This window comes from Purpureocillium lilacinum (assembly GCF_023168085.1).
Source record: "Purpureocillium lilacinum CBS 284.36 DNA, scaffold_1, whole genome shotgun sequence".
NCBI classification, from domain to species: Eukaryota; Fungi; Ascomycota; class Sordariomycetes; order Hypocreales; family Ophiocordycipitaceae; genus Purpureocillium; species Purpureocillium lilacinum.
The window spans coordinates 4,324,911-4,350,064 of record NW_027072111.1 but is presented as its reverse complement, the minus strand read 5'-3'; the positions used below and the strand labels follow the sequence as shown (position 1 = coordinate 4,350,064).

Here is a 25,154-nt window from a genome sequence, read left to right as displayed (position 1 = left end):
TGTATCCATGTGCGAGCTTGTACCTATGTAGATGCCACAAGCCCAACGTCTACCACAAGTGCCGCCACGCGACCTAGAGCGCGAAAATCGGGTATTCTGCTGCTCCGGCCCAAGATCACGATGCCCTCCGATCTCTATCCAAACACGCCCGCCATATGACGAACAAGCACGTCTATCAGCGATGCGCATCTCCAGCTCCTCTGTCTGTCGTTTTTCATTTCGCTCCGGGGAGGCCCTACGCGGGGCCAAAGGCCTTGGTCATGGCCTGGTGCGCCAGCTCGACGCCGAGGAAGGTGGCGGCGTTGGCGGGGACGGCGCGGGCGAGAGCGGGGCCGAAGCCCGGGAAGAAGGCGCGGTAGCCGCCCTTTGCGTAGAGCTCGCGGACGACGCCGCCGAGCGTGGCGTGGCCCTCGGCGGTCTGCAGGCGGGACTTGACGGTGTCGACGGGGAAGACGGGGATCCACATGGCCACACCCGCGGCGGCGCCCGCGCAGGTGACGGCGGTGAGGGAGAGCTCGCCGGTAGGCTTGCCGGTGACGGGGTCGCGGGGGCTCATGGCGCGCTTGATGTACTCGTAGGCGGCGAAGTAGGCGGCGGAGCCGGGCCCGTCGCGGGCGAGGGTGGCGGCGGACCCGCGGAAGACGCTGCGCAGGCCGCCCTCGCGGTAGAGCTGGCGCACGACGTCGAGGCCGCCGTTGTACTTGGGCTTCTCGCCGGGCGCGAGCTTCTTCTGGCCCTGGACCTGGAGGATGACCTTGACGCGCTCGAAGGGGGCGGTGATGGCCGTCATGGGCACAGCGGAGAGGAAGCCGGCCGTCGAGATTTGCGCGATGGAGAGGCCCTTGACGGGGTCGACGGTGCTGGAGGCCGAGACGATTTGCTTGCCGAGGTCGTAGCCCCAGAAGGAGACGGCGACTGTTTTCTCCCATGTCAGTTCTGTTGTATTCACTGCGCAGACCGGGACTCGCGCGCAAGCCAGCCAGCCAGCCCGCTATCAAGAGGAGATCGAGAGAGAAGAAAGACTCACACATGGGCGTCACGCCGACGAGCGGCGCGCTGACGCCGGCGTACAGGCCCCTCCGCAGGCCATCGCGGGCGACGCTCTTGCGGACGACGTCGACGGCGGAGGAGTAGACGCCGCGCTCGGCGGTCTGCAGGCGGACCTTGACGAGGTCAAAGGGGTGGCCGACGACGACGGCGCAGATGCCGCCGAAGCCGCCCGCGGCGAGGGCGCGCAGCTGCGAGAGCAGGCCCGAGGCGGCGGCCTTTTTGGTCTCCTCGACCTGCGCGCGGTCGGGGAGCTTGTCGCCGACGAGGGAGACGGCGGCCTCGGTCGTGGAGGAGGAGGAGGAGGAGGATGTGGGGGACATGGCTGCTGTGGGAGTTGTTTGGCGGTTTTGTCCCGTGCGTGTGTGCGTGTGGGCGCGAGGGGTGAGGGCGCGAACGCGGGAGGAGGAGGAGAGAGAAGGTGACGAGAAAAGGCGGAAACGAGGAAATCGACTTTCTTTTTCTCGTCTCCCCTCGTCTGGTTCAGGTGGTGGTAGCGGCGGCCGTTTAGGTGGTGGTGATGAGGCCTCGTGGGTTAGGTGATGTTGCGCCGGACCGGGGGTACGTGTGGCAGGTTTCGGTTCGGTTCGGTTGAGGGGAATGCAACCAGCCAGACGGGGGCCAGACAGACGTGCAGTAGGGCGAATCGAAAAAATGCGGCAGTCCTATCCTCTCAGGATTGGGTCGGTGCCGTGTCGTCGCGCGCGTGGAAGAGCGAGAGAGAGAGAGAGGATGCGATGTCGTGCGTGGTCTGGGAGGGTTTATTCTCGGCGCGAGGCGCGGCGTCGCAACCCGGCGATGTACGTCACGGCGCGGTGGGTGGTGGTGGTGGCGGGGGGGAAACTCGTCGGGTCTGTCGCGACTCCGGAGTCTCTCTGTCTGCTCTCCAGGCTGCGCGTCGGTCGGCAATACTCCAATGGACACGCAGACGCGGGGTCGAATGTCAGAGACGACACAAGACAAGTCGGAAGAGACAGAGAGGGATGTGCGAGATTCCAAGACGCGACGGCTCTTGATGGTCTTGAAAGAAATTATTCTAGAAGAAAAGGCGGGCGCGCCGACGACCGGACGGAGGACAGGGAGGTTTTTGGGGGGGGGGGAAGCCTGACATTGCGTCGGCTTCGGCCATCGTCGAGGCGCGCGACGGGACTGGGGCCCCAGCGTAGATTGAACCTCGGCCTCGGCTGTCAGAGCTGCCTGCTGCCCCGGATGCCTCGAAAATGCGCCCACCCGCCGCGCGCCCGCCACTGCGTGCTCCCGGCCCTGGAGAACCTGCACCCACATCCTCCCGCCCACCACCAGAATTCCCGGAGAAGTGGACGGGCTGCCCACTGGGAACCTCAGCCAGTCAGGTGGACAGTCCAGCAACGGGGCCGCCGCTGACGACCTCTAGTACCCAGGGCGAGGGGCGGGGTGGAGGCGCGGCTCCCCGGTCGGCCGGCTGCGGGCGGGGGGGAAACAGAACCTGGAACCACTGCACTCCCGTCCTGCACCAATGGTTGAGATGGAAAAGCCAATCCCGCCCGCCGGTGAACGATTATTACGCGCAGGGCCGCCCGTGCCGCTGACCTGTCACACCCAGGACTTGACGGGAGGCAGGTAGGGCCCCCAGGTAAGGTACGGTACGGGCGGCGGGCAATGGCATGTTGCACGCAGCAGCGCCGTGGCCCGCGTCCCTGGTGGCCCCGGCATCGGGGGATGGATGCGATGTCATGCGATGCGATGCGATGCAACATGACGTTTTTTGCAGGATTCTTTCCCTTCTCTTTTTTTCATTTTTTTTTCTTTCTTTCTTCTTCTTGCACCTTGAGGGAACTATCACCCAGCCGGACAGGACGGAGCGTCGCCCGTAGGCCCGCACGCGTTCTTCGTCTCCAGTGTTAAGCTTCGTACAGCGCCCCGCGAAAACTGATTCAGGGCCGCTGGGCTTCCCCACATGATCCCCGTGCCTGGCTGTGCGAAAGCCCGTGCCCCGTCCCCCCCGTGTCGTCGTGGGCCCTGACATGTGAAAAGGCCCCGTCCCCGTCCGTCTCCCATTCACGCTCGCCGGCGTCAACCATCAAGCCGCCCCTAATGATCAACACTGCTTCTACGCGGGTCAACTCATATTTGCACTCCCAGCTCGTGTACGTACGTAGTGTTATCAACCGCCAACTCCATATATCTTGATTGGTATACAAAGGGGAAAATATAGTAGTCCGAAGCGGGCACCCTCCCAGCGCCGCAACCATGCTCGTGTTTCTTGCTCCCCGAGCCACCACCTTGTAGAGTACATATGTTTTCTTCTCTGTGAATATACAAGCCCATCTAAGCAAAACATATGAACAATGTACCATGTTTCCAGAGACGTGTGTGCGTGGAAAGTGGTGGCCGTGCATCTGCCGCTCCGATCCGGCACCGTGCCGCGGCCGACCACATCCCGGTTCGCGCTGGCTCCGGCGCCGGTTCCCGGGCCCCTTCAGTTCAAAACGGCTTCGGCGTCGCTGGTGTCGCCGGCGTTCGTCCCCTCGCGCACCAGCAGCCGTTGTCGCCCTCCCGCTCCACCTGCACCGTTGCGTCGATGCCCTCCCGCAGCAGGTACTCCCGCACGCGCTCTCTGGCCTCGTCCATGCCCACGCCGCGGGCCACGGCGACGTGAACCACACCCACCAACCGACTCCCGCCACGGCTGCCCGTCCGGTCGTCCAGCCACAGCTTGGGCGCCGTGTAGCTGACTACTCCGCGCTGCTGCAAGATGCCGCCTAGTGTGTTGCGCATCGTGTACTCTGTGTCCTCGGGCACGCTCAGCAGCAGCCGCTTCGCGCACGACACGACCAGAGGCTTCGATGACAGGAAGATGAGCGCCGCAATCAGACAGGACGCCAACGGGTCCCATCCTGACCAACCCCATATGCTCGTCAGGATCGTCGACACAATGACCGATACGCTGCCCAGCGTATCTGCGAGCACATGCAGGTAGATGCCGTGCATGTTTTCGTTGTCGTGCGAGCTGCACCCCTGATGGCCGTGCCCATGGTCATCATGTGTATGAGAGTGACCATGGTCATGGCCGTGATCGTGATCGTGGTCGTGCGAGTGGCCATGCGAGTGGCCGTGGTCGTGTCCATGATGGTGATGCCCAAATGCCATCATGCCGACCAAGTTGACTGCCAGCCCCATGCTGCTGACGATGAACAGCTCGCCAAGCCGCTTGGTCTTGGTGCCCTCCCACAGCCGCTCAAATGCCTCAAATGCAATCTCGACGCTCAGGAGCCTGCCAAAGTCAGTAATGATTCAACAACAGGAGTCCACCACCCAATGACCCACATCAGCAGAATGCCGTTGGCGAAGCCACTCAGCGTCTCAATCTTGCCGAAGCCGTAGGGGAACTTTTGGCTCGGGGGCCATTTGCTCATGACGGCCGCCAACAGTCCAACAAGGAGCGCCACGCAATCGAAGAACATGTGTATACTGTCGCTGAGCAGGCCAAGGGAGTCGGTCACGTAGCCATAAAACGCCTGCACTGTCATGAAGCAGAAATTGAGGCTGGAATCCATCCTGTCAGCGGCCCATTTGCCACGTAGCAACCGTACAACCTACGTCATGAAGTAGAATATCCTTCTCGAATCCTTTTCGACCAGGATAGCGTGGAGAATGGGGAATCGCGCGGTGTACGGCAGTATCGTCCGCGTAAAGAGTGACCGCTCGGCTTTTTCGTCCGAATGCGAATGCGCGTGCGCGTGCACATGGCCGTGATGTGAGCCATGGTCGTGATGGTGGTCGTGGTCTGAGCTGTGCCCGTGGCCGTGGCCATGATGGCTGTGTCGGTGACTGTGCTCCTTGGTCGGCGGCGAGTATGGCTTCGTCAGGGCGTCGACGGCGGCGGGCGTCACGATGCTCTTGCCGCTGGCCGTCGTTTCCTGCGTCCACCCGGCGAGCGTGTCCAACGCGGCCGGCGGAGCCTTGTCCCTCAGCAGCGAGGCGCTCGAGTTGGACGCGTGCGAGCCGGCGCGGTTGTGCGAGTGGTGACGGGAGTGGGAGTGGCCCCGGTGGTCGTGGTCGCGGGCGTCCTCGTCGACGTGCGTGGGTAAAGACTCGCGCGACATGGAGGAGCGCCAGGCCGTCAGCGACGACTGCGAGTGGGAGTGGGAGTGCGAATGCGAGTGGCCGTGGATGTGGTGTTGGTGCGCGTGCGGGAGCGCAGACGACGGCAGGGCGTACGGCGAGGCCATGCTTCCGACAGCAGAGGACTCTGTCGGCGTCGTCGTCGTCGTCGTCGCTGCTTTGGCGGCGCCGGAAGCGGATCGCGCGGTCGTCGTCAGGCGCTGCGGGTCTTTGCGAGAGAGGTGGAGGTTGAAGCGGAGGCGGCGCTGGCTGGCCGGGCGTCAATACAGGAGGAGGGGAGGGGGGCCAGCAGCGGAGCTTCCCAGCAGCGGTGCTCACCTCCTTCAGGGCGACCCCGACGTCATTTGTTTCCAGACGGGTGCAGTGCAGACGGGGCGTGCGTGGGCGAGCGCAAGGAGGTACGTAGGTTCTGAGAAGAAGCGTCTGGGGAAACGCACAAGGTGCAGCAACTCTGGTGATACGCCCGCTCAATGCTCAATTGGTCGTGGGACGTCGGTGTGTCGCTTTCCCAAGCGGGCTGCGCGGGCTGATAAGGAGGCGCGCGGGCTGGGGTGCACGTGGTGGTGGCAACCAGGGCTGCTGGCTTGGCCGCGCTACAACTTGGAAGTGAGCTGGAGGTGAGGCGCCAATCTCAGCAGTCCATGCAGGTGCGTAGGTACAACAACACCCGGCCAGCATCCATCCAGGCACTGGCTTCATGCACCCCGGCCCGCATCCCAACCAAGGTTGCAGTGGAGTGCGTTAAGGAGAGGTTAGCGCGCGCGCAGCAGCAGCAGCAGTGCTGTGGAGTGCCGCCGCGTGAGGTAAGTAGGCTGCTGCGCGCGAGGATGCGACGCAGGATGCAATGAAATGGCGACGGCGCATTGCAGCAGACAGACGATATCATGGAGCCCGCAGAGGGAGCAAGGCCGTCAAAGTCAATCGCGTGTCAGGCATAAGGTACGGCATTGTTTATGCGTCCCGTCCACTCGACCCTGAGGTGGGCGACAACTGGAACGGGGGGGGGGGGGGGGGGGGCGTCCACTGACGGCTGTCTGGGCGCCCCTTCTTGGGCACCACGGGCCAATTGCCGAGCCCCCCCAAGCTGCAACCCCTGCAGAACATTGAAGCTCCCGGCACGAGCCCGCAGCGGTGGAGGTCAGTGAGAAACATCCATGGATCCAGGTGCTGGCCGCCGCGACACATCGTCCCGTCCAACAAGTCCGCTTGGCAACTGTCCCAAACCAGATTGGCTCGGTGCACAGCCCGAGGGAAGGTCTCGACTCGGCGGGGAGGTTGTTTCTCTCAGCCACTTCTCGGGCGGACATCTTGACTCGTAGCAATGGATCCGGTAACTTGCCTGGGACGATGGATGGTGAAATGCGTTTGGGCTAAAGTGCATCAGCTTGGAACCTTCATTTGCAGGAAACAGGGAGCATTTTCTTGGAGCAAATTGATAAAGTGAGTTACCTGCGTTCGTCAGATGGAGCCTTAGGCACCGCAGTGAGCGTCTGGCTTCATTGGGCCCCCTTGCCTTGATGGAGGTTTGAACTTCAACAACTGGCCTCGCCGGGGGCTCCTCGGGCACAGCGGCCCGAGCCCCGCCCGTAGAGCTCGCCGCCACTGCGCCGCTCGGGTTCGTCGCCCCGGACGGTCAACCCACGATTGCCCCGGAGCGATTGGCGCCCGGCGACGACGCACCATCGGATTCTCCATCCCATCTTGGAAGGCAAGGACGGCCACCTCGCCGCGCGCGACGCAAACCAACATAAGAACGCCCAACGACGGGGCCCTGGCCGGCTCGCACCACTTCAACACCTCACGTGCTGCTGCCTCCCCGCAACTTTCTTCACCTCACACGTCTCCTCGCCCTTGTCGCTGGAGCTCATAATCTGGACGGCACAATCGCCGCCTGGGTCGAGCCATGATTGTCCCGTTCCTGGCCTCTGTCCTCGCCGGCGCGGCCACAGTCGTCCTGTTCCGCTATGTGTTTGCCTTGCTCCCGTGGTTGGGCCGCCGCGCCCTCGACACCATTCCGACGCGGTACCGGCCAGCCGCGAAGCCTGAGGATGAGCATATCCAGGTCCTCGTGCTCGGCGACATTGGCAGGAGCCCTCGCATGCAATACCATGCCATCAGCGTAGCCAAGCATGGGCGCCAGGTTGACATTGTGGGATACAAAGGTTGGCGCAGCAGATGACCGACTTCTCATCCTTGACACTGACAGCGCGACGTTAGAGACGGCGAGGCATCCCGGCCTCATTGGGAACCCTCGCGTGACCATGTATGCCCTCTCACCGACCCCTGAGTGGATTGCATGGGGCACCCTGCCCTTCTTCATCAACCTCCCCGCCAAAGTCATTCAGCAGTTCTGGACCCTCTTCTACACCCTCATGTATGCCGCGCCGCCAGCTCGCTGGATCATCATTCAGGTACGACCTCCGCCGTGTGTCTGAGCTGAACCCCTTGTTGACCCTCCAGAACCCGCCGTCGATCCCGACTTTCCATGTAGCTCTCCTCGTCTCTCTGATTCGGGGCAGCAAGATCGTCGTGGACTGGCATAATTATGGGTACTCCATCCTGGGCCAGAAGAGATTCCTTGGGCCTCTCGTGCCCATTTACCGATGGTATGAGATGGGGTTCGGCCGCTTCCTCGGCAACGCCAACCTCGCCGTGACAGACGCCATGACCCGCCAGCTCCAAGGCGGCCGCTTCAACCTCAGGAACCCAGTCTACACCTTACATGACCGCCCTGCTGAAATCTTTCAGCCCATCCAGTCCGCCAAAGCCCGGGCGGCTTTCCTATCTAAACTGCCAGAGACAAAGTCCCAAGCCAAGGACATTGCCAATGGCAGCGTGCGCCTCATCGTCAGCAGCACATCTTGGACCCCAGACGAAGACTTCAGCATCCTCCTCGACGCCCTCGTCGCCTATGCCAACCCAGACGTCGACTCCAAGGCCGAACCTCCGTCGCCGATCCTCGCCATCATCACCGGCAAGGGCCCAGAGAAGGCCAAGTACCTGGAGCGCATCAAGGAGCTGCAGGAGGGCGGAAAGCTCCCGGGGATGCGCATTCTGACAGCCTGGCTCTCCAACCGCGACTACGCCACTCTGCTATCCGCAGCCGACCTCGGCATTTCCCTGCATAAATCGAGCTCGGGGGTCGACCTGCCCATGAAGGTCGTCGACATGTTTGGCGCGGGGCTGCCTGTCGCTGCATACTCGGCCTTTGAGAGCTTCGGTGAGCTCGTCAAGGAAGGCGAGAACGGGTGCGGCTTCGAGACGTCGGCAGAGTTGACAGAAATCTTGCGCCGGTTGTTCAGCGCAGAAGGCGAGGCGGAGCTCGCGCATCTGAAGAAGGGGGCTGTCAAGGAGGGGTCGCTCAGGTGGGACGAGGAGTGGGATCGGGTCGTGGCGCCGCTGATAGAAGTTTCGGAACCATAGCCGAGTGGTTTCAATGCCAAAGTCTCACCGCCGCCGAAGACTCACAAAGAGTGACTGTCAATGCATATTCAGTCTTGATATACTTACGACGCTAAACACATAGCTCCAGACACCAACTGATGCACCTCCTCCAGCGGGGAGTACCGCTACTGCCATTCTCAAACAACAAACGCCCCGTACGCTGTGCTCATGCCCATTCTCCGCCTATCCAGCCCCATCGTCTGTCGCGAACTGATCGGTGGCCACGGGGTCTCAGTCCTCGCCCAGGCTCTCACGGACGCACTTGCGACACCTCTTGCGGAACTCCTTGTGCTTGCCCTCGCGCTCCTCGCGGAACAGGCGGGCAGCCTCGACGTTGGCGGGGCTCTCATCGTTGGGGTCGTGGAAGAGGCTGAGCGTGCTGACGAGGATCGTCTCGGGGGACTGGACGGGGCTCCAGCGCTCCGACGCGGCCTCGTAGCCGTACTCGTCCTCCTCGGGAGGGTGCAGGATGGAGATGCACAGCGCCCCGGACTCGTAGATGTTGGGATGGAAGGGCACGGGTTGCTGGAACGTGAGCGTGGGGGGCATGTGCGGGTAGTTGGGCGGGAAGACCATGCGGGCGCGAAAGTTACCTCCTGTTGTACGTACTCCCAGTCAGAGATCTACCTAGCAGGTGGAGCAGTCGGCGAGGGGATGAAAGGAGGGGGAGGAGGAGGTGGTTGAATGGCGAGGCAAGATATAAACTTACCGCCATAGTATTTGCAGTCGTCGTTGATCATCAGCATCACCTCCCACTCGAAGATGTTGCCGTCGTTGACGAGCCCGCACGAGATTCCGGGGAGATCCTTGTTCGCCTGCATCTCCTTGAGCTGCCGCCTCAGCAGCGAGCCGGCAGCGGATGTGGCGGACATGGCTGGCCGGGGGTGGTGGACTTTTCAAGCAAGATACGCCGGGCGGTGCCGTCTTTCGGTGTAGGCTGTGTGTCGCGAATCGGATGCGGCCTCGGATGGAGGGGACGGACGGAGGGAGGGGCAAGAGGCGAAACGTCCGCGTCTGCAGGCGCGGGTGTCAATGCAGGAGAGGGATGTCGGGCCTTGAGGGGGGTCCTGGTCAGGCACTTGTAGGCCGTTTGCGCGGTATCCGTTCGATGTCGTCGGCCTGGAGGGCTGGTCGTGGGAGGGCGCTGGGCAGGGAAGAAGTTGAGGGATGGTGGGGTTGCGATCCGAGAGGCTCGACGTTTGGGAGGAGCTCGGGTGGGAGCTGGCAGCAGCAACGGCCCCGCTGAGGGGCTGACCGGCACCAGCACCGGGGCTACCCAAGGGTCCGTAGCCAGCCGCAGGAGAGTGAGGTCGTCGCCCAGCTACTGCGTACTCGCAGCAAAGAGACCGTCTTCGCAAGATATGACCGTGTACAGGATAAGACATAGAAGCCGGCACAATCATGCCGACAATTTCCGAGTAAGCCCATCTATCTATGTATTCAATCGCTCAAGAGATCAAACGCCCTGCCCTTGCCTGCCTCACGTCTCATCACAGATCGATCCAAGGCGGCGCCAACCTGGTTTCGCTATCCATGCGGGTATCAAGAATGTTCACTTCGTCTTTCCTTCCCACTCATCATCTTTTCTTGGACGTCCCAAAGCCCGTGAACCCCATCTGGGCCATCATGTCGTCCTCGTCGTGCTCGCCCTCAACCCTGACGTCGTCGCCGTACTCGACCTTGACCTTGGCCTCCTCCTCGCGCTGCAGACGCTTCTTCTCAGCTTCAGCCCGCCTCTTCTGCCGCCGCTCCTCGGCCTCCTTCTCCATCTCCTCCTCGCGCAGCTGTAGCCGGTCGTGCAGGCTCGTCGCCTTTTCCTTCTCGAGGTCGTGCTTGCGCTGGATGTAGAAGGCGATGCGGTCGTGCACCTCGGCCACCGTCGCGCGCTTGACCTCGGCTGTCTGGCCCGTGTTGAGCAAGTGCTGCATCGTGTTCAGATGCTCCACGAATTGCAGGTTGTCCTTGAACGTCAGGTCGCACGCCTCGCAGTAGAAGCCCGCGCTGCGCCCGCGCTTGCCGACGCCCGCGCCGGCGGGCACCAGCTGCGTCTTGCCGACCTGCGCCGTGAGGTCGATGACATTGCGTCGCGCCGTCGTGTACGTCTCGTCGCCGGTCAGGGGCTTGTGGTATTTCTTGCCCGCGAGCTTCGCCTCGTACCGCGCCTTGGCTTCTTCCTTCTCCCGCGCCTCGCGCTCCTTGGCCTTGGCTGCGTACTCGTCCAGGTCCCACGTCTTGCGGAAGTCGGTGTCGCCCGCGGGCGCGCCGTACGCGCTGCCCTTTTTTGAGTCGGCCATGGCGATGCGAGGTTGTGGCGTGGTCGCTGATGGCAGTGGTGATGCTCGGGCGAACGTGAAGACGGGAAAAGTTGGCGGCGACTGCCTGTGGCATGGTGCTTCCGTTAGCGCAATGACGTCCCACCGAGCCGCCGCCGAGCGGCTTTGCTCCACCAGGCGCTATCAAATGCCCCGCCGCGGGGCATCGCCGAATATCGAGCCGACCCTCAATTTTTTGATCTGACAAGCCGGGACGCATATCGCCCAACGACCAAGATGCTGTACCTGGTCGGCCTTGGCCTCTCCGACGAGACGGACATTACCGTCAAGGGCCTCGAGGTCGTCAAGAAGGCCTCGAGGGTGTACCTGGAGGCGTACACCAGCATTCTGCTCGTGGACCAGTCTGTCCTGGTAAGAGACGTCGCCGGCGCATCCAAGGAAATGTCACTGACCCATTGCAGGAGAACTATTATGGACGGTCGATAACAATTGCCGACCGCGAAATGGTCGAGTCGAACAGCGACGAGATACTGCGCAACGCCGAGAACGATGATGTTGCCTTTTGCGTCGTTGGTGATCCCTTTGGGTAAGCCTGCCTGGTGCAGAGCCGAAAGCGATTGCGACTGACGAAGATGCAGAGCTACGACCCATACCGATCTAGTAATCCGAGCGAGAGAACTGGAGATTCCTGTCCGGACTGTGCCCAATGCCTCGATCATGTCTGGCATCGGCGCCTGCGGCCTGCAGCTGTACAACTTTGGCCAAACTGTGTCCATGGTCTTCTTCACCGACACCTGGAAGCCCTCGTCTTTCTACGACCGCATCAAGGAGAACAGAAGCATTGGTCTGCACACCCTGATGCTCGTCGATATCAAAGTGAAGGAACAAAGCCTGGAAAACATGGCCAGAGGCCGGCTCATCTACGAGCCCCCGCGCTACATGACCGTCGGGCAGTGCGCGCAGCAGATGATAGAGATCGAGGACGAGAGAAAGGAGGGCGTGTACACGCGCGATAGCCTGGCAATCGGCGCCGCCCGTGTCGGTGGAAAGACAGAGAAGTTTGTCGCGGGCACGCTGGAGGAGCTCTGTAACACAGACGAGGAGCTGGGGCCGCCTCTGCACAGCTTGGTATTGCTGGGGAGACGAGCGCACGAGTTGGAGCACGACTATGTCCGCGAATTTGCGGTCGACAAGGAGAAGTGGGATAGAATATGGAAAGAAGACTATGGCAAGCAATGATACACTTCGCAATAGAATTATTCGTCATCAGCCTGACGTTCAGAGTACCGCGCCCCTGGCCACCGCCTCCTACTTTTGCAGCTCATGCCACCAGCTATTTAGTGGCTAGACCGCCACTGCTTGACCTCGTCCTGCGAGATCTCTCTCAGGCTATTCACATGCGCGGGCTTGCCCGTCATGGCTCCCTGCACTACTTCAACTGCCCGGCTGATGATGTTCTTGGCCACAAGCGAATACGTCGTCGAGAGCATCTTGACGCGGATAACGCCAATGCGCGGATCGTTCTCCGAACCATCATGCTTTCCGTCGCCAAGGTCCCCGAGCCACGCCTTGAGCGCCGGGTTGTAATGCTTCTTGACGAGATCTCTGTCCGTCACGACCGTGGCCTCGCCAGAGACCGACGCCCACTCGCCCGACACGTTGAGGAAGGAGATGTTGACGTGCGGGTCGCTCGACAGGTCGTCTGTCTTGCCGGACTCGGTGTTTGTGTGGAACAGGAGATCGATGCCACCAGACTCCTGTGTAGGCACCGTTAGACATGGTATCCTCAGCCGCTGAAATTGGAGTATGCCTTACAGTAGCGGCCAGAGCCATGCATCGCGAGACTAGGTTCTTCGTTGAGGCCTCGCGCGTGGTCATCATGCCAAACTTGCAAGACGTCATGAACTGAACCAGGTCGTTGACCTTGGTCTCGAGACTGGGGTCATCTTCGTTGGCCTTCTTGTACGGGTCGGCGGGCTTGTCGCCAACGTTTGCGTTGGAAAAGGACATGATGCTGGTATTATTTTCTTTGATACTTGAGTGTAGCAAAGGTGATGGATGTAGAATTTGGAGCTTCTGGCGTTCTATTATATGTACGTATGTGTGCTCGATTACCTCATGTGCGCTACATCGCGGCCGTCACGTTGGCCGTGCGGATCGCAGATGTACATGATCGGAGATTCATCATGACGTCAACCACGTTGAGACACTCACTGTTGAGCGCGCTACCACGCACGGGAAGCGCCAGCGTTGCCTCAACGCGCCCGTTGTAGCAGCAGCAGCTTTTCCTTCCGCAATCCGGGGGGTTTGAGGAGGTTGAGGAACTTGGCTGTTCATCTAGCATGCTGCAGTCATTGCCCGTAGGGGACCCCCGCAGCCAGAAACGAAGTTCGCGGCGGCGGAGCTCAGGAGGCAGGAGGTCCATGCAGCACCGCAACGCGCCGGCCAGCATTGATGGCAAAATTGCAGGGACGGGACCCAAGCGAGATGGCCAGTGGTTCGACAAATCCCAGCCGTCGCAGGTGGGCTGCACTGCACGCACGTTCGTAGTACGAGTAAATTTTGCCATGTCGGCCTGTGCATTTGCGGCGTCAGTGCATCCATCTCCTCCCCACGGCCCAAGCCGTCGAAGACCGTGCCGAGACTCAAACGGAGAGAGGCACAGCCCGCCGCTGGAGTCGGCCCCTCGATCCACAGGCGATTCCGCGATTCCGCGATTCGCCAGCGCCCGACTAATGGCAGGCGAAGCTCTGGGAGCCCGCAATCCTCCTCCCCGTCGGCTCTGTGCTCGTTTGTTAGCAGTGCATCTGTAAGTGGCCGAGGAGGACGGGTGAAGCTTTCGAGGAGGCAGGCACGGTCGCGTCACATGACGTCGTGTCGACCCATCTGAGCGCCATTGCCTGCAGTCGAGGAAGGCGCAATAGCCGTCTCCTTCCCCGCGCCGGCGCCTGGTCATAGCCTGGCAAGCTGGCCACCGCGAGCCGGGCGCCAGCGCCAGCCCGACACAGAAGGAGCAACCGCGACCACTGCCCATTGCCCGCCCACGGCTCCTCGGCCCTTGGCCCACGCCCGCCCACACCTGCACCTGCCTCTCGACGAGCCTTGACGCCTCGTCTATGGCTTGGACTCCCAACATCCTCGTGAGCCCGCAATCAATCCCTTTCTCTTCCATCTCATCCACCCCCCAGGCATCAGTCGACCTCTCTCCTCACAATCAAACCGCGTGTCCTCGTCTCCCCCCGGCATCCGCCATCAAGCCACTGCCACAGCGGCCACGGATGCAGACGCCTTCTCTTCTTCCCCCAACTTAGATCCCGTCCGGCTGCCGCCCTGCACCACTTCCGCCAGCACCTGGACCCTTCCCTGCGGGACCGAGCTCGTTCCCCATCACCCGTCGAGTCACTGGTCCCACGGCACCGACCGATACCAAGCCATGTACGACTGCTGCCACATCTGAATTCATGTGCCACAGGCAAGTCCCTTTGAGCGACTTTTGACTACTACTGCCTTGTTCCCGTGCGCCAGAGCGGGCTTTCTTTTCCAATTTGAACAACCATCCTTCTCAGCACAGCCAGCGCGAGGACTTTCTTCGCCGTGGAGGCTATTTGAGACATTTCCCTCCCGGCCCGGCAAGGCGATTTAACTCGGCGCATTCGGCCGCTTCCGAACCCTCCGTCACCTTGGGGATCCAGCAGCTCATCTGTCCCGCTGTCACGGACTGTCTGTCTGTTATCAAACACCACCTTGTGCGTTCGTCGAGCCTGCTGCCAGCGGCCGCCACCAGAGACTGCCAAACACTTGAGCATCGCCTGGCCTAGCGGAATGGCTTCATCTGCACCAGTGGTACATTAACCTCCGGGTTCAGGCTCGACGTACCCCCTGCTAACCAGTGTATGCAGACAGTCTTCCCTTGGGAGTGCCGGGATAAGGAGGACCAGGCCAAGGCCTCTTATGAATTTCCTCTCCGGCGTGCCAACCAGGAGTTGAGCGAGGAGAATCTGCGACTCAAACGCATCCTGCGAGAGAATGGCATCTCCTGGTCCCCAGTTGCGCAAGCCCATCTCAAGCAGCGAGACCCTAACAAGCGCCGGACTCGATCGTCCAAGACCCATGATCTCGGCCGTCCACACCTGCCCACGGAGATCATCCTGCGCATCCTCAAATTCGCTCTCACGAGCGCGCAGTCCATCATCGATCCCCTCAGCCCCGCCACGTCCGATCACCTGACTGAGCGCGAGAAGACCAGAGGCAATCAGATTGCCATTCATTTTCTGGCCACCTGTCGAGCACTTCACGTCGAGGGCACTCGATACCTGTGGGAATGTAATGAATTCACGTTCACGACCCCTGAGGCCCTCCGTCACTTTGCGGAACTGAGCCCCAGCTTTCGCCACAAAATTACCAGCATTCGCCTTCGCATCGTGGCCCGTTACTATGATGACCAACGTCGCAAACACAAATTGGAGCGGTACTACCATGCCGACCTGAAGCGAGATCAGAACCTCAAGGTCCAGATGAGGCCCAAGGAGACGCCTCTTGTGCGTGGTGGATTCCGGTGCTATACTTGGACCCAGATCGTGGACTTCCTCGCCGCTCTTCGGGCCCCCTATGACCCAACTTACCGCGACAAGAAAAACCCTCGCCCCAGACTGCTCCCTGCGTTGGCGACTTTGCGGATGGACCTCGTCAACTTCTCGGACACGCTGCTTCCCTTTTCCGGCTCCGAGCTGCATGACATTGCGAGCCATGAGCTCGGATGTACGCTCAACGAGCTGCAGATCACCGGAATGCCTTTTGACGACGCCGGCATGAAGGCGTCTGCCGAACTCAGTGGCATGCTCAAGGACGAAGGACTCTACCTCGACGGACCGGCCTCGTTCATTGCCCACTCCAAGCACTTGCAGCCCTTGTCGGGTCAGAGGTGGTGTGCACGAGTCATCCGGGCGTGGAAAGGAAACCCTGTGGGTTCCGACTACGACGATGAAGACGAGGTCGACGACCATCTTGCGCACTTCAATGGCAACCACCAGAGACTGGGCGCCCTCCCCCCCGCACCTGCGGAACAGGGTCACCCAACCTCCACCCGGGACGAGGACACAGTCATCTGGAAGAAGGTGCCCACGTCTCGCGATGGACACAAGCGCATCTGGATCCAGTTCTCGCGATTTAGTGGATACGAGATTAACGACCTAGATGCCGATAGTGAGGACGAAGGGGTCTGCCCCTGCTGTGGGGAGTCGCACCCAGGCTCGTCCTTTCTCGAGTACATGATGGCGGATGATGTGGACTGACTGCAGTATCAGCACGACCCTTGAGTGCGCTGATGCTTCTGGAGTGCTCTAATGTCGGCGAGGTGCAATGGGAAAACGGAGTTCGGTTTGGGCCTTCGGGCGAGATGGACAGCATTGCTGCATGACTAGATACCCTTTAGCTAGCGGGAGACGTTCTTGCCTGCGTGAGTTTAATGAAATGAGCTCAATTTTGGTCCAAAAGTTTTTCAAGATTCTCGCTGGATTTTTGGTGTTGGCACCATTTTCCTCGGGCGGACAGCCGCTGTCGTGACGCCCGCATGCAAAGTGCTTCCCATTGCGGATGGGCGGGTCTGCTGGCGCCTGGCATAATTGTTAGTGCAGGGGTTGGAATGCCACGGTTCCCCAGATTGGTAAGCCTCGCCCAGCATCAGTCAACCTCGCATCATCCGCCGCCATCGTCGACGTGCAACCCACCGCTGTGTCTTCGATGGACACGGACCACGACAACGGGACGCGGTAGACTCGAGAGGAGCCGCCTTCCTATCAACAACAACAATCATCAACCGCCGCCCAGCATGAAGCTTCTCGACATGCGCTTGCCCGCCCTCGTGGCGCTGGCCACGCTCGCGTCGGTGGCCTTGAGCGAACACACGAGCAACTGGGCCGTGCTGGTGTGCACGTCGCGGTTCTGGTTCAACTACCGCCACCTCGCCAACGTGCTGTCCATGTACCGGACCGTGAAGAGACTGGGCATCCCAGACTCGCAGATCATACTGATGCTACCGGACGACATGGCGTGCAACCCGCGCAACGCGTTCCCCGGAACGGTGTACAGCAATTCGGATCGTGCAGTGGACCTGTACGGCGACAACATCGAAGTCGACTATCGCGGGTACGAGGTGACGGTGGAGAACTTCATCCGGCTGCTGACGGACCGCGTGGGCGCCGAGATGCCGCGCAGCAAGCGGCTGTTGACGGACGACCGGAGCAATATCCTGGTGTACATGACGGGCCACGGGGGCAACGAGTTCCTCAAGTTCCAGGACGCCGAGGAGATTGGCGCGTACGATCTCGCCGACGCGTTTGAGCAGATGTGGGAGAAGAAGAGGTTCGCTTGCAATGCCTGCCCTGAGCGCTGCACCACTTAGACATGCTAACCTTGGCCAGATACCACGAGATTCTCTTCATGATCGACACCTGCCAGGCAAACACCATGTACAGCAGGCTGTACTCACCAAACATCATTGCGACCGGCTCCTCCGAGCTGGACCAGTCCTCGTACTCGCACCACGCCGACAACGACGTCGGTGTCGCCGTCATCGACCGCTATACCTACTACAACCTCGAATTCCTGGAGAGCCAAGTCCAGGACCTGAACAGCCCCAAGACGGTCGGCGACCTGTTCGACAGCTACGACTACGAAAAGATTCACTCCAACGCGGGTGTGCGATACGATCTGTTCCCCGGCGGGGCGGACGCGGCCCGCAGTAGGCTCATCACCGACTTCTTTGGCAATATCCAGAACGTCGAGGTGGACCGCGCCAAGGACTCGGCGCTGGAGGAGCAGCTTCTGGAGCTAAGCAAGACGATATCCTTGTTGAGAGAGCGGGAGGCTGAGGAGGTTGGGCCGCAGAAGAACGTGACTTCTGTGCCCGCGAGCGTACCGACGGAACCCGTCAAACGGGTCCAGGGCGCGACGGCACTGACGGACGATAACTGGTGGACCAAGAAGGTTGTAGGGGCGTCGGCACTGGCTGGATGTGCCCTGCTTTGGGGACTTGGATCGTTTTTGGAATGATGACGTCTGTACGAAGTTCAATTACCCAACACGGGGGCTTCGTTCATGGAAACACGTGTTTGTGCACATCACCAGCTCTTCGCGACTGAGACTACGACCTGTCCGACAAGTCTCAAATACGTCGGACATCAGGTCGACACGGTGGTGGGAAGTTGGCACAAGAAGCGCCATTATGCCATAGATGGCCATGTGGTGTTTAGGATCAGTTCGGCATACAAGCGTAAGGCAATGATTTTTCTGTTTTGCTGGGTTAAGTACCAGCATGTAATCCACGACACGGGCGCTTTAATGAAGATTCGCAGAACATATAAAAATGCGTTCAGGCATATTTACTTCCAACAATCATCAATGTGAATGTGATAATGACGGAGCCCATTTGACCTGGCGGTGTCATTCCAGCGTGCGGACCGATTAGTCAGCGGTCAACTTCACTGCAATTCGGGTCAAAGTGACTGAAGTCAACGACCTTGCAACTCCAACTGTCGCATAGGGAGTCGCAGCAATATTGATCGGCTAGGGGATATCTGCATGGGACGCGTGATGGAAGGTCCATGAGGCCCGTACAAGCGCTCCCTGGCAGCCATAACGACGCGGCATGATGGACCGCGCAAAGGTACGTGAGGGCTTCAGGCATCACAGGAGCATGTTTATCAAGATGCTCTGGAGGATCGTGCCGATCTCCAGCTACTTGCATCAATTTACGTGCGCTGACTAAATAATCCAGCTTCGTCCGCTGGAGAGTCTGTATTTCAGATTCCGGCCCCTCACGCCACACGCCCTGTCGTGGTCTTGTGACGCGGAGCTGGCCGTCGCCCTCGACGACTCTATCCACGTCTTCCTCCCAGACTTCCCCACGAGTGTCGGCCGCGACGATGCCGGCACCGGAAAGGGCAGCGATGTGGCCCACCCGCAGTTCTCCATGGCACTGCACGCCGCGGGCCTCATTCAGCCCGACCCGTCCATCAACTCCAAGCTCTGCGCCTCGGCGGGCGTCAAGACCCTGGGCGCGCGCGTCAGCGAGGACTTCAAGCTCCATGGCGTGGGAGGCGGGCCGGTGACGGGCGCGGGCGCGGCGGTGGGCCAAGTCGTGCGCGTGGAATGGTCGCCTGGTGGGCTGGGCCATAGTCTGCGCCCGGTCCTCGCGGCCCTGACGACGAGCGGCAGCGTGGTGGTGCTGGGGGAGCACATCGACACGAGCTCGACCATCAACGCCAGCGCCACGGCGCGCACGTTTCGCAACTGGAAGATTCTGTGGGGGATCGGCGCCAGGATGCCCGTCCCTGATGCTCGCGGCGGCGGCGGCGGCAGGGACGGCGTCCGAGACATGAAGGAGAGGATCGTGTCGTTTTCGTGGGCGAAGGAGGTGGCGTCGGGGCGGGCGCTGCTGGCCTATGTCAACCACCACAGAGAAGTCGTCATTATGAGCGTGCAGCTCTGTCCCGGTACGCAGGGACCTGGTGCCTCCGGTGAAGAGTATGCGTGGAGGCTCGCGGAGCTGGCTCGATTTGACGGCAGCGGTCCTCACAGGGGCACGGAGACAAGCGAAGCCGACTTTGTACCCAGCGGGAGCGCATTTGGCCTGAGATGGAGCCCGTGGTATGTGAAGTCAGGTTCTCGGACAGCAACCCTGGCGTACATTGCGCGAGATCACGTCGGCTTCCGCAGGGTTACGATTCAGGGCGACTGGGAGGCTGGACACGACCCGGTGCTTGAGGTCGAGGCAGCGGACACGACGGGGATATGCATGCCGCTCTCTACAGATGCCCTCGTCGAGTGGGAAGATGCTGTAAGTTCCCTGGACGTCACGATACGTTTCACTAGATGCTAATGGCGTGAAGATTTGGCCAGACGGCGAGAAGCGAATGGCGCGAGGCATCATCGCCACGCCATTCGTGCCGAAGCCGTTCCAGGTGGACCTCTGCGGCAGCGTGAGCCGCATCGCGCGTCACTCTGTAGAAGAATGCTCGAGTCTGTACGCCAGCGAAGACGAGGCATCGACCAACCCCATCACCGGTACGTCTCGACCTCCCTTTCCCCTTTGCGAACCGAACCACGCTCAATGCTAACGAGACGACCACAGGTCTCGTCGTCCACCGGCCCAACCCGGCCGAGAAGCCGCCCGCACCGCGATACTCCATCGTGAGGCTCTCCGCCACCGCCACCAACCAGGACTGGTACCAGACCAACGTGCCCGAGGGCGAGATGCCGCTGCCGCAGTGGGCGGAGCGGGTCCGGCGGCTCACGCTGCGGACGGGCTCGCGCGTCGCCGTCATGCAGGGCGACTACTCGGACCCGGAGTCCGACGAGGACGAAGAAGTGGCGGACGGTGATGATGACTACGGCGACGACGGAGAGCCGCTCTCCAGGGTGCACCCGCACCGGTTCCGCTTCTGGGGCCTCGCCGCGTCGCCCGGGGACGGCACCACGGCGGCGCTCGTGACGAGGCATAACACGCTGCATGCGCACCGCCGGGCGAGGTCTAGCGTCTTCTTCGGCTGGCATGACGACGCGAGCGGTGACGCTGCTCCGAGTGAAGCACGGGCGGGGACAGGGGCAGTACGTGGTGTGGCACCCGAGGGCCTGACGACGGAGGGCCGCCTCTGGGAGGCCGTGTACGGCGGCAAGGGCGACGTCGAGAGCATCCTGCCCTCCTCCTCAGACGGCGACGACGGCACGGCAGCCCCGTCCGCGCCGCTGAGCACCGCGCCGCTGCACGACCTCTTCCGGGACGTGGCCCCGCGGCAGAAATGCGTATTTTGCGATACGAAGCTGACCGCGCTGGGCAAGGAGGCCCGGTGCGAAAGCGGGCACACGTTTGGTAAGTTCTCCCCACATTCCTCCCTCTCCCTCTCTCTTTCTCTCTCTCTCTCCGGCGTCGTTGCCCTATAGAAAGGTTATTCTAACGCAGGCCTTTTCGCAGCGACATGCGCCGCCACGGGCCTCGCCATCATGGCACCCGGGGTATCGCGCCAGTGCGCCGTGTGCGGGCTGCGGTGCCTCAAGGTATCTGAGCTGGCGGCCATTGCGAGGGAGTATCTGGGCCCGGATACGGCCGTGGACTCAACGGGGGACCTGTGTGGTGGCTGTGGCGGCAAGTTTGTGTCTTAGGAGAATATGCCTGTGCTGGCGGTACGAAGGTTCTGCCTCTTCTCGAGAAGCGCAGCAGGTACTATGATTCAAAGGATGACGACGAAGGTTGTCGCTAGAATCAAGTTCGACACTACGACTGAGCTCTCGTGACGGCTACTTAGGCGCCGCCGGTGGCAGTACAGGGCATCGCCACTACGCCTCTCCCTCACCATACACCCACAATGACCCGTCGCTCCCCGCCCCTCCACGGACTCACCTACGACCCCGTTTCGAACCTCGAGATCCCCATCGCCTTGGGCCTTGCCGCAGGTCAAACGTCCGTCCCACTTGCGGGGGTCTTCTGTGCCCGGGCTGGTATTGTTTCGTCCGCCTCTGTGCTTCCGATAGCCGAGGAGAAGAGGGAGGGGGCCGAGCTTTGTCCCAGGCAGCCGGCTGCGGAGGGGGGGTTTATGTTCCGACAAATTCGATCTCGTCGTATGGAGTGGATTCCTAGCGGATGCGTGTCTTGACTCTTCCCCTCGTCATTCATGAACATTACAGTGCCGCTCCCAGCCGGCGTGACACAAAAGCGAGCGGCCATTCAAAAGCCTGAGCAATCACTTGGCGACGCACAAAGCACAGACTCGTTGCAGCAACGTCTTCATCATTCCTATCTGGCGCGGCGTATCATCCCCTCTACCTCCCCTCCCCATCTACTACATCGCCGCCCGCCACCAACCCCAATCCAGCACTGCTTTCGGCAGGCTGGAACTGAACACACCCCAATGCTCTTCTCCGGTAACGTGACGCAGGTCGGAAAAGAGCAAATAGACATTCGGGAATTACGAGTATGGCGTTCCGGCATTCCAGCTTGCATCGTCGTGATGGGGATCAAGTGTCCTGTCCTGTCCTTCCGTCCATACTTCGTAGCGTCGGTCAAATAGGTGCCGTGGACCAAGAAAGCCAGCCGACGACCGTATGTGAAAAGGATATATATCAACAGGGAAATTGCACCGGCTCCAGAAGACCTCAGTTCGAGGCCTCCAAAAGGTCGGTTCCAAAAATGGGTAGTGAAAGAGCGTCGAGAAGGTTGAAATGCTCAAAATGCGTCCCATCGATCGTCTAGGATCATAAGCACAAAATTGCGTCGTGCGGTATCCATGCCGCACCACGTCTCCAAACGCCGTTTCTTTTTGCTGCAGGCGACACCGACCTGGGAGTGCCAAAGTCGGTCGCTTCAAGCCAGACGCTCAAGAGGGTAGCCCGCTCAGTAAGCCTGACCGGGGACCGGCTTCCGGCCAACTGGTCCCGTGGGAGGACCAGAGGGGGACCCCTGAGGCGTGGATTCCTGAGGCGAAGGAGGAGAGGACTGGGGGTTCATCGGGCTCGGCCCGGGCGGGCTCATGCGGCGGGTTGAGCCGCTGGGGCTTTGTGGCCGGCCAGGGGGGCCTTGCCTGGGTCCTGGGGACTGTGCTCGCGGGCCCGGGCTCATCGAACGTCCCATGCCCATGGGCGACTGGGGTCGACCGCCATAGCCAGCCGGCGAGGCCGGGCGAGGGCCGGGCGGCCCCATGCGCGGGCGAGACGGAGATTCGGGGCGGCCGGGTCGGCCACCGTGCGGGATGCCCTGCGGAGTCATTGGACGCTGTCCGTTGCTGACACTCGGTCCTCGGGGCCGGCCGTTGGGGGCCACCGGAGGTCCGGGTCGCCCGGCTCCTGGAGGAGGGCGGGGCTTGACTGGGCGGGTGGACAGGCAGGTTCGAGGCACAACACCCTGCTGCGAGCGATCCAGGCGAATGACAAGGGCCTGTTGGAGTTAGCACGTTGGTCTCTACAGAATCGCGTACACGGAGTCTTACCCAGCCATCGTCGTACTCGTGGAGCAGACGGACCAGTTCACCAGCCTTGAGACCCATCTCGTCCTCCAGTGTAGGCTGGAAATCAAGCTGCACCCGGTGGACGGCGGAATTCTGGGGCCCACCCGCCGCTGCGATGGCGGCCGCGCCGTTAGAGGCCGGAGCTGCGGTGCCGGGCGGCATGGAAGATACGCTAAATTCGGTTCCAGCAGGGCTCGGAGGCATTGGGCCAGGGGGAGGGGGCAGCGTCAGGTCGACATTCTTCGGGCCACCATGGCGCATGGACGTCTTGCGAGCCAGGCCGGTAGCTGCGCCCGCGGCGGCAGCAGTTCCGGCAACGGCGGCTGCGGCGATAACGGGTCCATTTGCGGTCAGTGGGTCTTCAGGCCTCGGCGGCGAACCGGACACGGGGGTGACGGGCCCAGAGACCGGAGACGGGCCGGAGCGGTCGTAGTTTCTCTCTTCCCTGATGGGACTCGGAACTCGCTCGGCCTGGTTGCCGAATGGGTTGGCCGGGTTGGTGCTCTGGCTCGTGCCCGGACGCTCCCAAGCGCTGCCACCAACAGCTCGCGCCGACGCACCACCAGCAGCACCAGCGGCACCAGCACCGAGCATCATGCCGGCCCCCTTGCTGGAGCGCTTGTTGTCGAGACCGTTCCAGTTGGGGAGGAATTGAGTGACGGGACGCAGGCTGATCCGCGGTGCCTTGGGGTCAGCTCGAGACTCGGAGGCGGGCTCGAAGGGGCTCGCGCTAGGAGCAACAGCGGCGTGGAACTTCTCATCATCGTCGATCTGCTCGCGCTCGGCGGCGGCCTTGCGGCGGCGGTTGACCAAGAAGAAGACGAGCAGACCGACCAAAAGGAGGCCACCGAGAACACCAAAGGCGATGCCAGCCTTGGCCCCGGCGCTCGGACCTTGGTCGCCGCCCTTGTCAGAAGTTGACGAGTCGGCGGTAGAGCTCGACGAAGGGACACCAAGAGTCGACGACAGTTCGCTGTCGCCGAGGGTCGTGCTGCGCGACATCGAGGGGTCCGCGGTGGCCTTGGCAATGACGGAATCGACCGAAGTCAGCGTGTTAGATTCACGAATCACCGTGGGCATGGACGATTTCTCGGTGCGCTCCTTGGTCGTCGTCGGCTGCTTCTTCTCCTCAGCGGAAGTTGTCTTGGGCTCCGGCTTTGACGTTGGGGTAGAGGCCGGCGGCGGCGGCCTCTGCGTAGGCGTATCCTTGGCTTGACCAACGGTGGAATAGCCGGCGACGGGACCACTGAAGGTTTGTGCCATGGTCTTGTAGACGGTGCGAACAGCCGTGGCATCATCCCCTATTACCTAGTCAGCCGGAAATCATCAACAGGCCCGCGCCAACCCCGGCGCATCTTGGATCAAAGCAGCGCTGGGGATTGCCCGACGGGGCCTTGTACCTTGGTTCTTCTTGGCCTTACCATTGTTGTCGCCGCCATTGTCCTTGAAGGGGTTCATCTTGTCCATCCAGCGGTCGAAGTCGTCTCCGAAGTCGCGCCTGTCGTGCAGATGGCGATGTTGTTGGTGCGGCATCTTGGCCGGGAGGCGGAATTAAAAGTCAAGTACGATTTCGTCAAAAGCAGCGGGCGGCTCCAATTCGCGGGCGATCAGCCGCTCAGGGGTTTGAGGGGAGTGGCGCGGGAAGCGGCTGGAATGCCAAGGGTATCCCGAGTCGAGGGAGAAACGAATGTATGGGCGCGCTATCGTGCGATGCGCGTGTTTATTGTCGGGAGCGAGCGAGTGTTGTCTCAGACCCGCAGGCGGAGTTGAGTGATTGTTTGCTGGGCCTGTCAAAGGAGGGTGGAAAAGCGAGCCGGACCTGATGCCGAGCGGGAAAGGGCAGCGGTTGCGCGGAACGACGGTCGATGGCGAGTCTTGAAGCTCTGCTCTGAGGCTCTGGTCCGAGAGGCTTTTGCTCTGGTAGGGAACGGCGGGCGGGAGGAATGAACGGAACGAGCGGACCGGCGCACACGCAGATGGAGTTGGGCGGCTCGGAGCGCTGCTGGTGTTTTACGCACTCACACGTCGATGGCGCTGGCGCACGCACCCGCAGTTTCACGCTGGACGAGCGTTGCGTGAGGTGGCAGCGGAAGTGGACGGACGGACGGTGATGGTGGAGAAGGAGGATAGGGAGAGGGAGGAGGAGGATTCGATTTAGAAGGAGGAGGAGTGGCACCTCGGGCTTGGAAGGTTTGCTGGGTCGGTCGTCCGTCTGGGCAGGGGCACGGGCACCGCTGGGCTGGGACCGCCTTGGCGCCGACGGAGGGACGCGAACCTGGAAGGGTGTGTT

At 61.6% G+C, this 25,154-nt stretch overlaps 10 protein-coding genes across 10 annotated transcripts; 4 read left to right on the top strand and 6 right to left on the bottom strand.

The window, feature by feature from the left end:
• Nucleotides 1–235: 235 nt before the first annotated feature.
• On the bottom strand, nucleotides 236–1,370 carry PLICBS_001020 (carnitine transporter; the record flags this gene model as incomplete). Its single annotated transcript, XM_018317915.2, has 2 exons — nucleotides 236–915; nucleotides 1,028–1,370. The coding sequence occupies 2 exons, from the start codon at nucleotides 1,368–1,370 to the stop codon at nucleotides 236–238; spliced, it is 1,023 nt and encodes a 340-aa protein (XP_018183440.1).
• A 2,140-nt stretch (nucleotides 1,371–3,510) lies between these two features.
• Nucleotides 3,511–5,258, bottom strand: PLICBS_001019 (putative zinc transporter msc2; the record flags this gene model as incomplete). Its single annotated transcript, XM_018317916.1, has 3 exons — nucleotides 3,511–4,300; nucleotides 4,354–4,572; nucleotides 4,627–5,258. 3 exons carry the CDS (start codon nucleotides 5,256–5,258, stop codon nucleotides 3,511–3,513), a joined length of 1,641 nt encoding a protein of 546 aa, XP_018183441.1.
• Nucleotides 5,259–7,054: 1,796 nt separating this feature from the next.
• Nucleotides 7,055–8,574, top strand: PLICBS_001018 (mannosyltransferase; the record flags this gene model as incomplete). Its single annotated transcript, XM_018317917.1, has 3 exons — nucleotides 7,055–7,313; nucleotides 7,369–7,562; nucleotides 7,612–8,574. 3 exons carry the CDS (start codon nucleotides 7,055–7,057, stop codon nucleotides 8,572–8,574), a joined length of 1,416 nt encoding a protein of 471 aa, XP_018183442.1.
• Nucleotides 8,575–8,826: 252 nt separating this feature from the next.
• Nucleotides 8,827–9,467, bottom strand: PLICBS_001017 (uncharacterized protein; the record flags this gene model as incomplete). Its single annotated transcript, XM_018317918.1, has 2 exons — nucleotides 8,827–9,191; nucleotides 9,305–9,467. The coding sequence occupies 2 exons, from the start codon at nucleotides 9,465–9,467 to the stop codon at nucleotides 8,827–8,829; spliced, it is 528 nt and encodes a 175-aa protein (XP_018183443.1).
• A 705-nt stretch (nucleotides 9,468–10,172) lies between these two features.
• On the bottom strand, nucleotides 10,173–10,889 carry PLICBS_001016 (uncharacterized protein; the record flags this gene model as incomplete). Its single annotated transcript, XM_065599705.1, has 1 exon — nucleotides 10,173–10,889. One exon carries the CDS (start codon nucleotides 10,887–10,889, stop codon nucleotides 10,173–10,175), a length of 717 nt encoding a protein of 238 aa, XP_065455777.1.
• Nucleotides 10,890–11,144: 255 nt separating this feature from the next.
• Nucleotides 11,145–12,107, top strand: PLICBS_001015 (diphthine synthase; the record flags this gene model as incomplete). The annotated part of the gene is made up of 3 exons (XM_018317919.2): nucleotides 11,145–11,279; nucleotides 11,330–11,454; nucleotides 11,507–12,107. 3 exons carry the CDS (start codon nucleotides 11,145–11,147, stop codon nucleotides 12,105–12,107), a joined length of 861 nt encoding a protein of 286 aa, XP_018183444.2.
• A 98-nt stretch (nucleotides 12,108–12,205) lies between these two features.
• On the bottom strand, nucleotides 12,206–12,878 carry PLICBS_001014 (BLI-3 blue-light-inducible Bli-3 protein; the record flags this gene model as incomplete). Its single annotated transcript, XM_018317920.1, has 2 exons — nucleotides 12,206–12,625; nucleotides 12,684–12,878. The coding sequence occupies 2 exons, from the start codon at nucleotides 12,876–12,878 to the stop codon at nucleotides 12,206–12,208; spliced, it is 615 nt and encodes a 204-aa protein (XP_018183445.1).
• A 1,812-nt stretch (nucleotides 12,879–14,690) lies between these two features.
• PLICBS_001013 (uncharacterized protein) lies at nucleotides 14,691–16,159 on the top strand (the record flags this gene model as incomplete). Its single annotated transcript, XM_018317922.1, has 2 exons — nucleotides 14,691–14,711; nucleotides 14,768–16,159. 2 exons carry the CDS (start codon nucleotides 14,691–14,693, stop codon nucleotides 16,157–16,159), a joined length of 1,413 nt encoding a protein of 470 aa, XP_018183447.1.
• Nucleotides 16,160–16,695: 536 nt separating this feature from the next.
• PLICBS_001012 (uncharacterized protein) lies at nucleotides 16,696–21,026 on the top strand (the record flags this gene model as incomplete). The annotated part of the gene is made up of 6 exons (XM_018317923.1): nucleotides 16,696–17,228; nucleotides 17,288–17,855; nucleotides 18,643–19,704; nucleotides 19,757–19,931; nucleotides 19,999–20,736; nucleotides 20,839–21,026. 6 exons carry the CDS (start codon nucleotides 16,696–16,698, stop codon nucleotides 21,024–21,026), a joined length of 3,264 nt encoding a protein of 1,087 aa, XP_018183448.1.
• A 1,228-nt stretch (nucleotides 21,027–22,254) lies between these two features.
• PLICBS_001011 (uncharacterized protein) lies at nucleotides 22,255–24,397 on the bottom strand (the record flags this gene model as incomplete). Its single annotated transcript, XM_065599704.1, has 3 exons — nucleotides 22,255–22,794; nucleotides 22,847–24,165; nucleotides 24,265–24,397. 3 exons carry the CDS (start codon nucleotides 24,395–24,397, stop codon nucleotides 22,255–22,257), a joined length of 1,992 nt encoding a protein of 663 aa, XP_065455776.1.
• Between the last annotated feature and the right edge of the window lie 757 nt (nucleotides 24,398–25,154).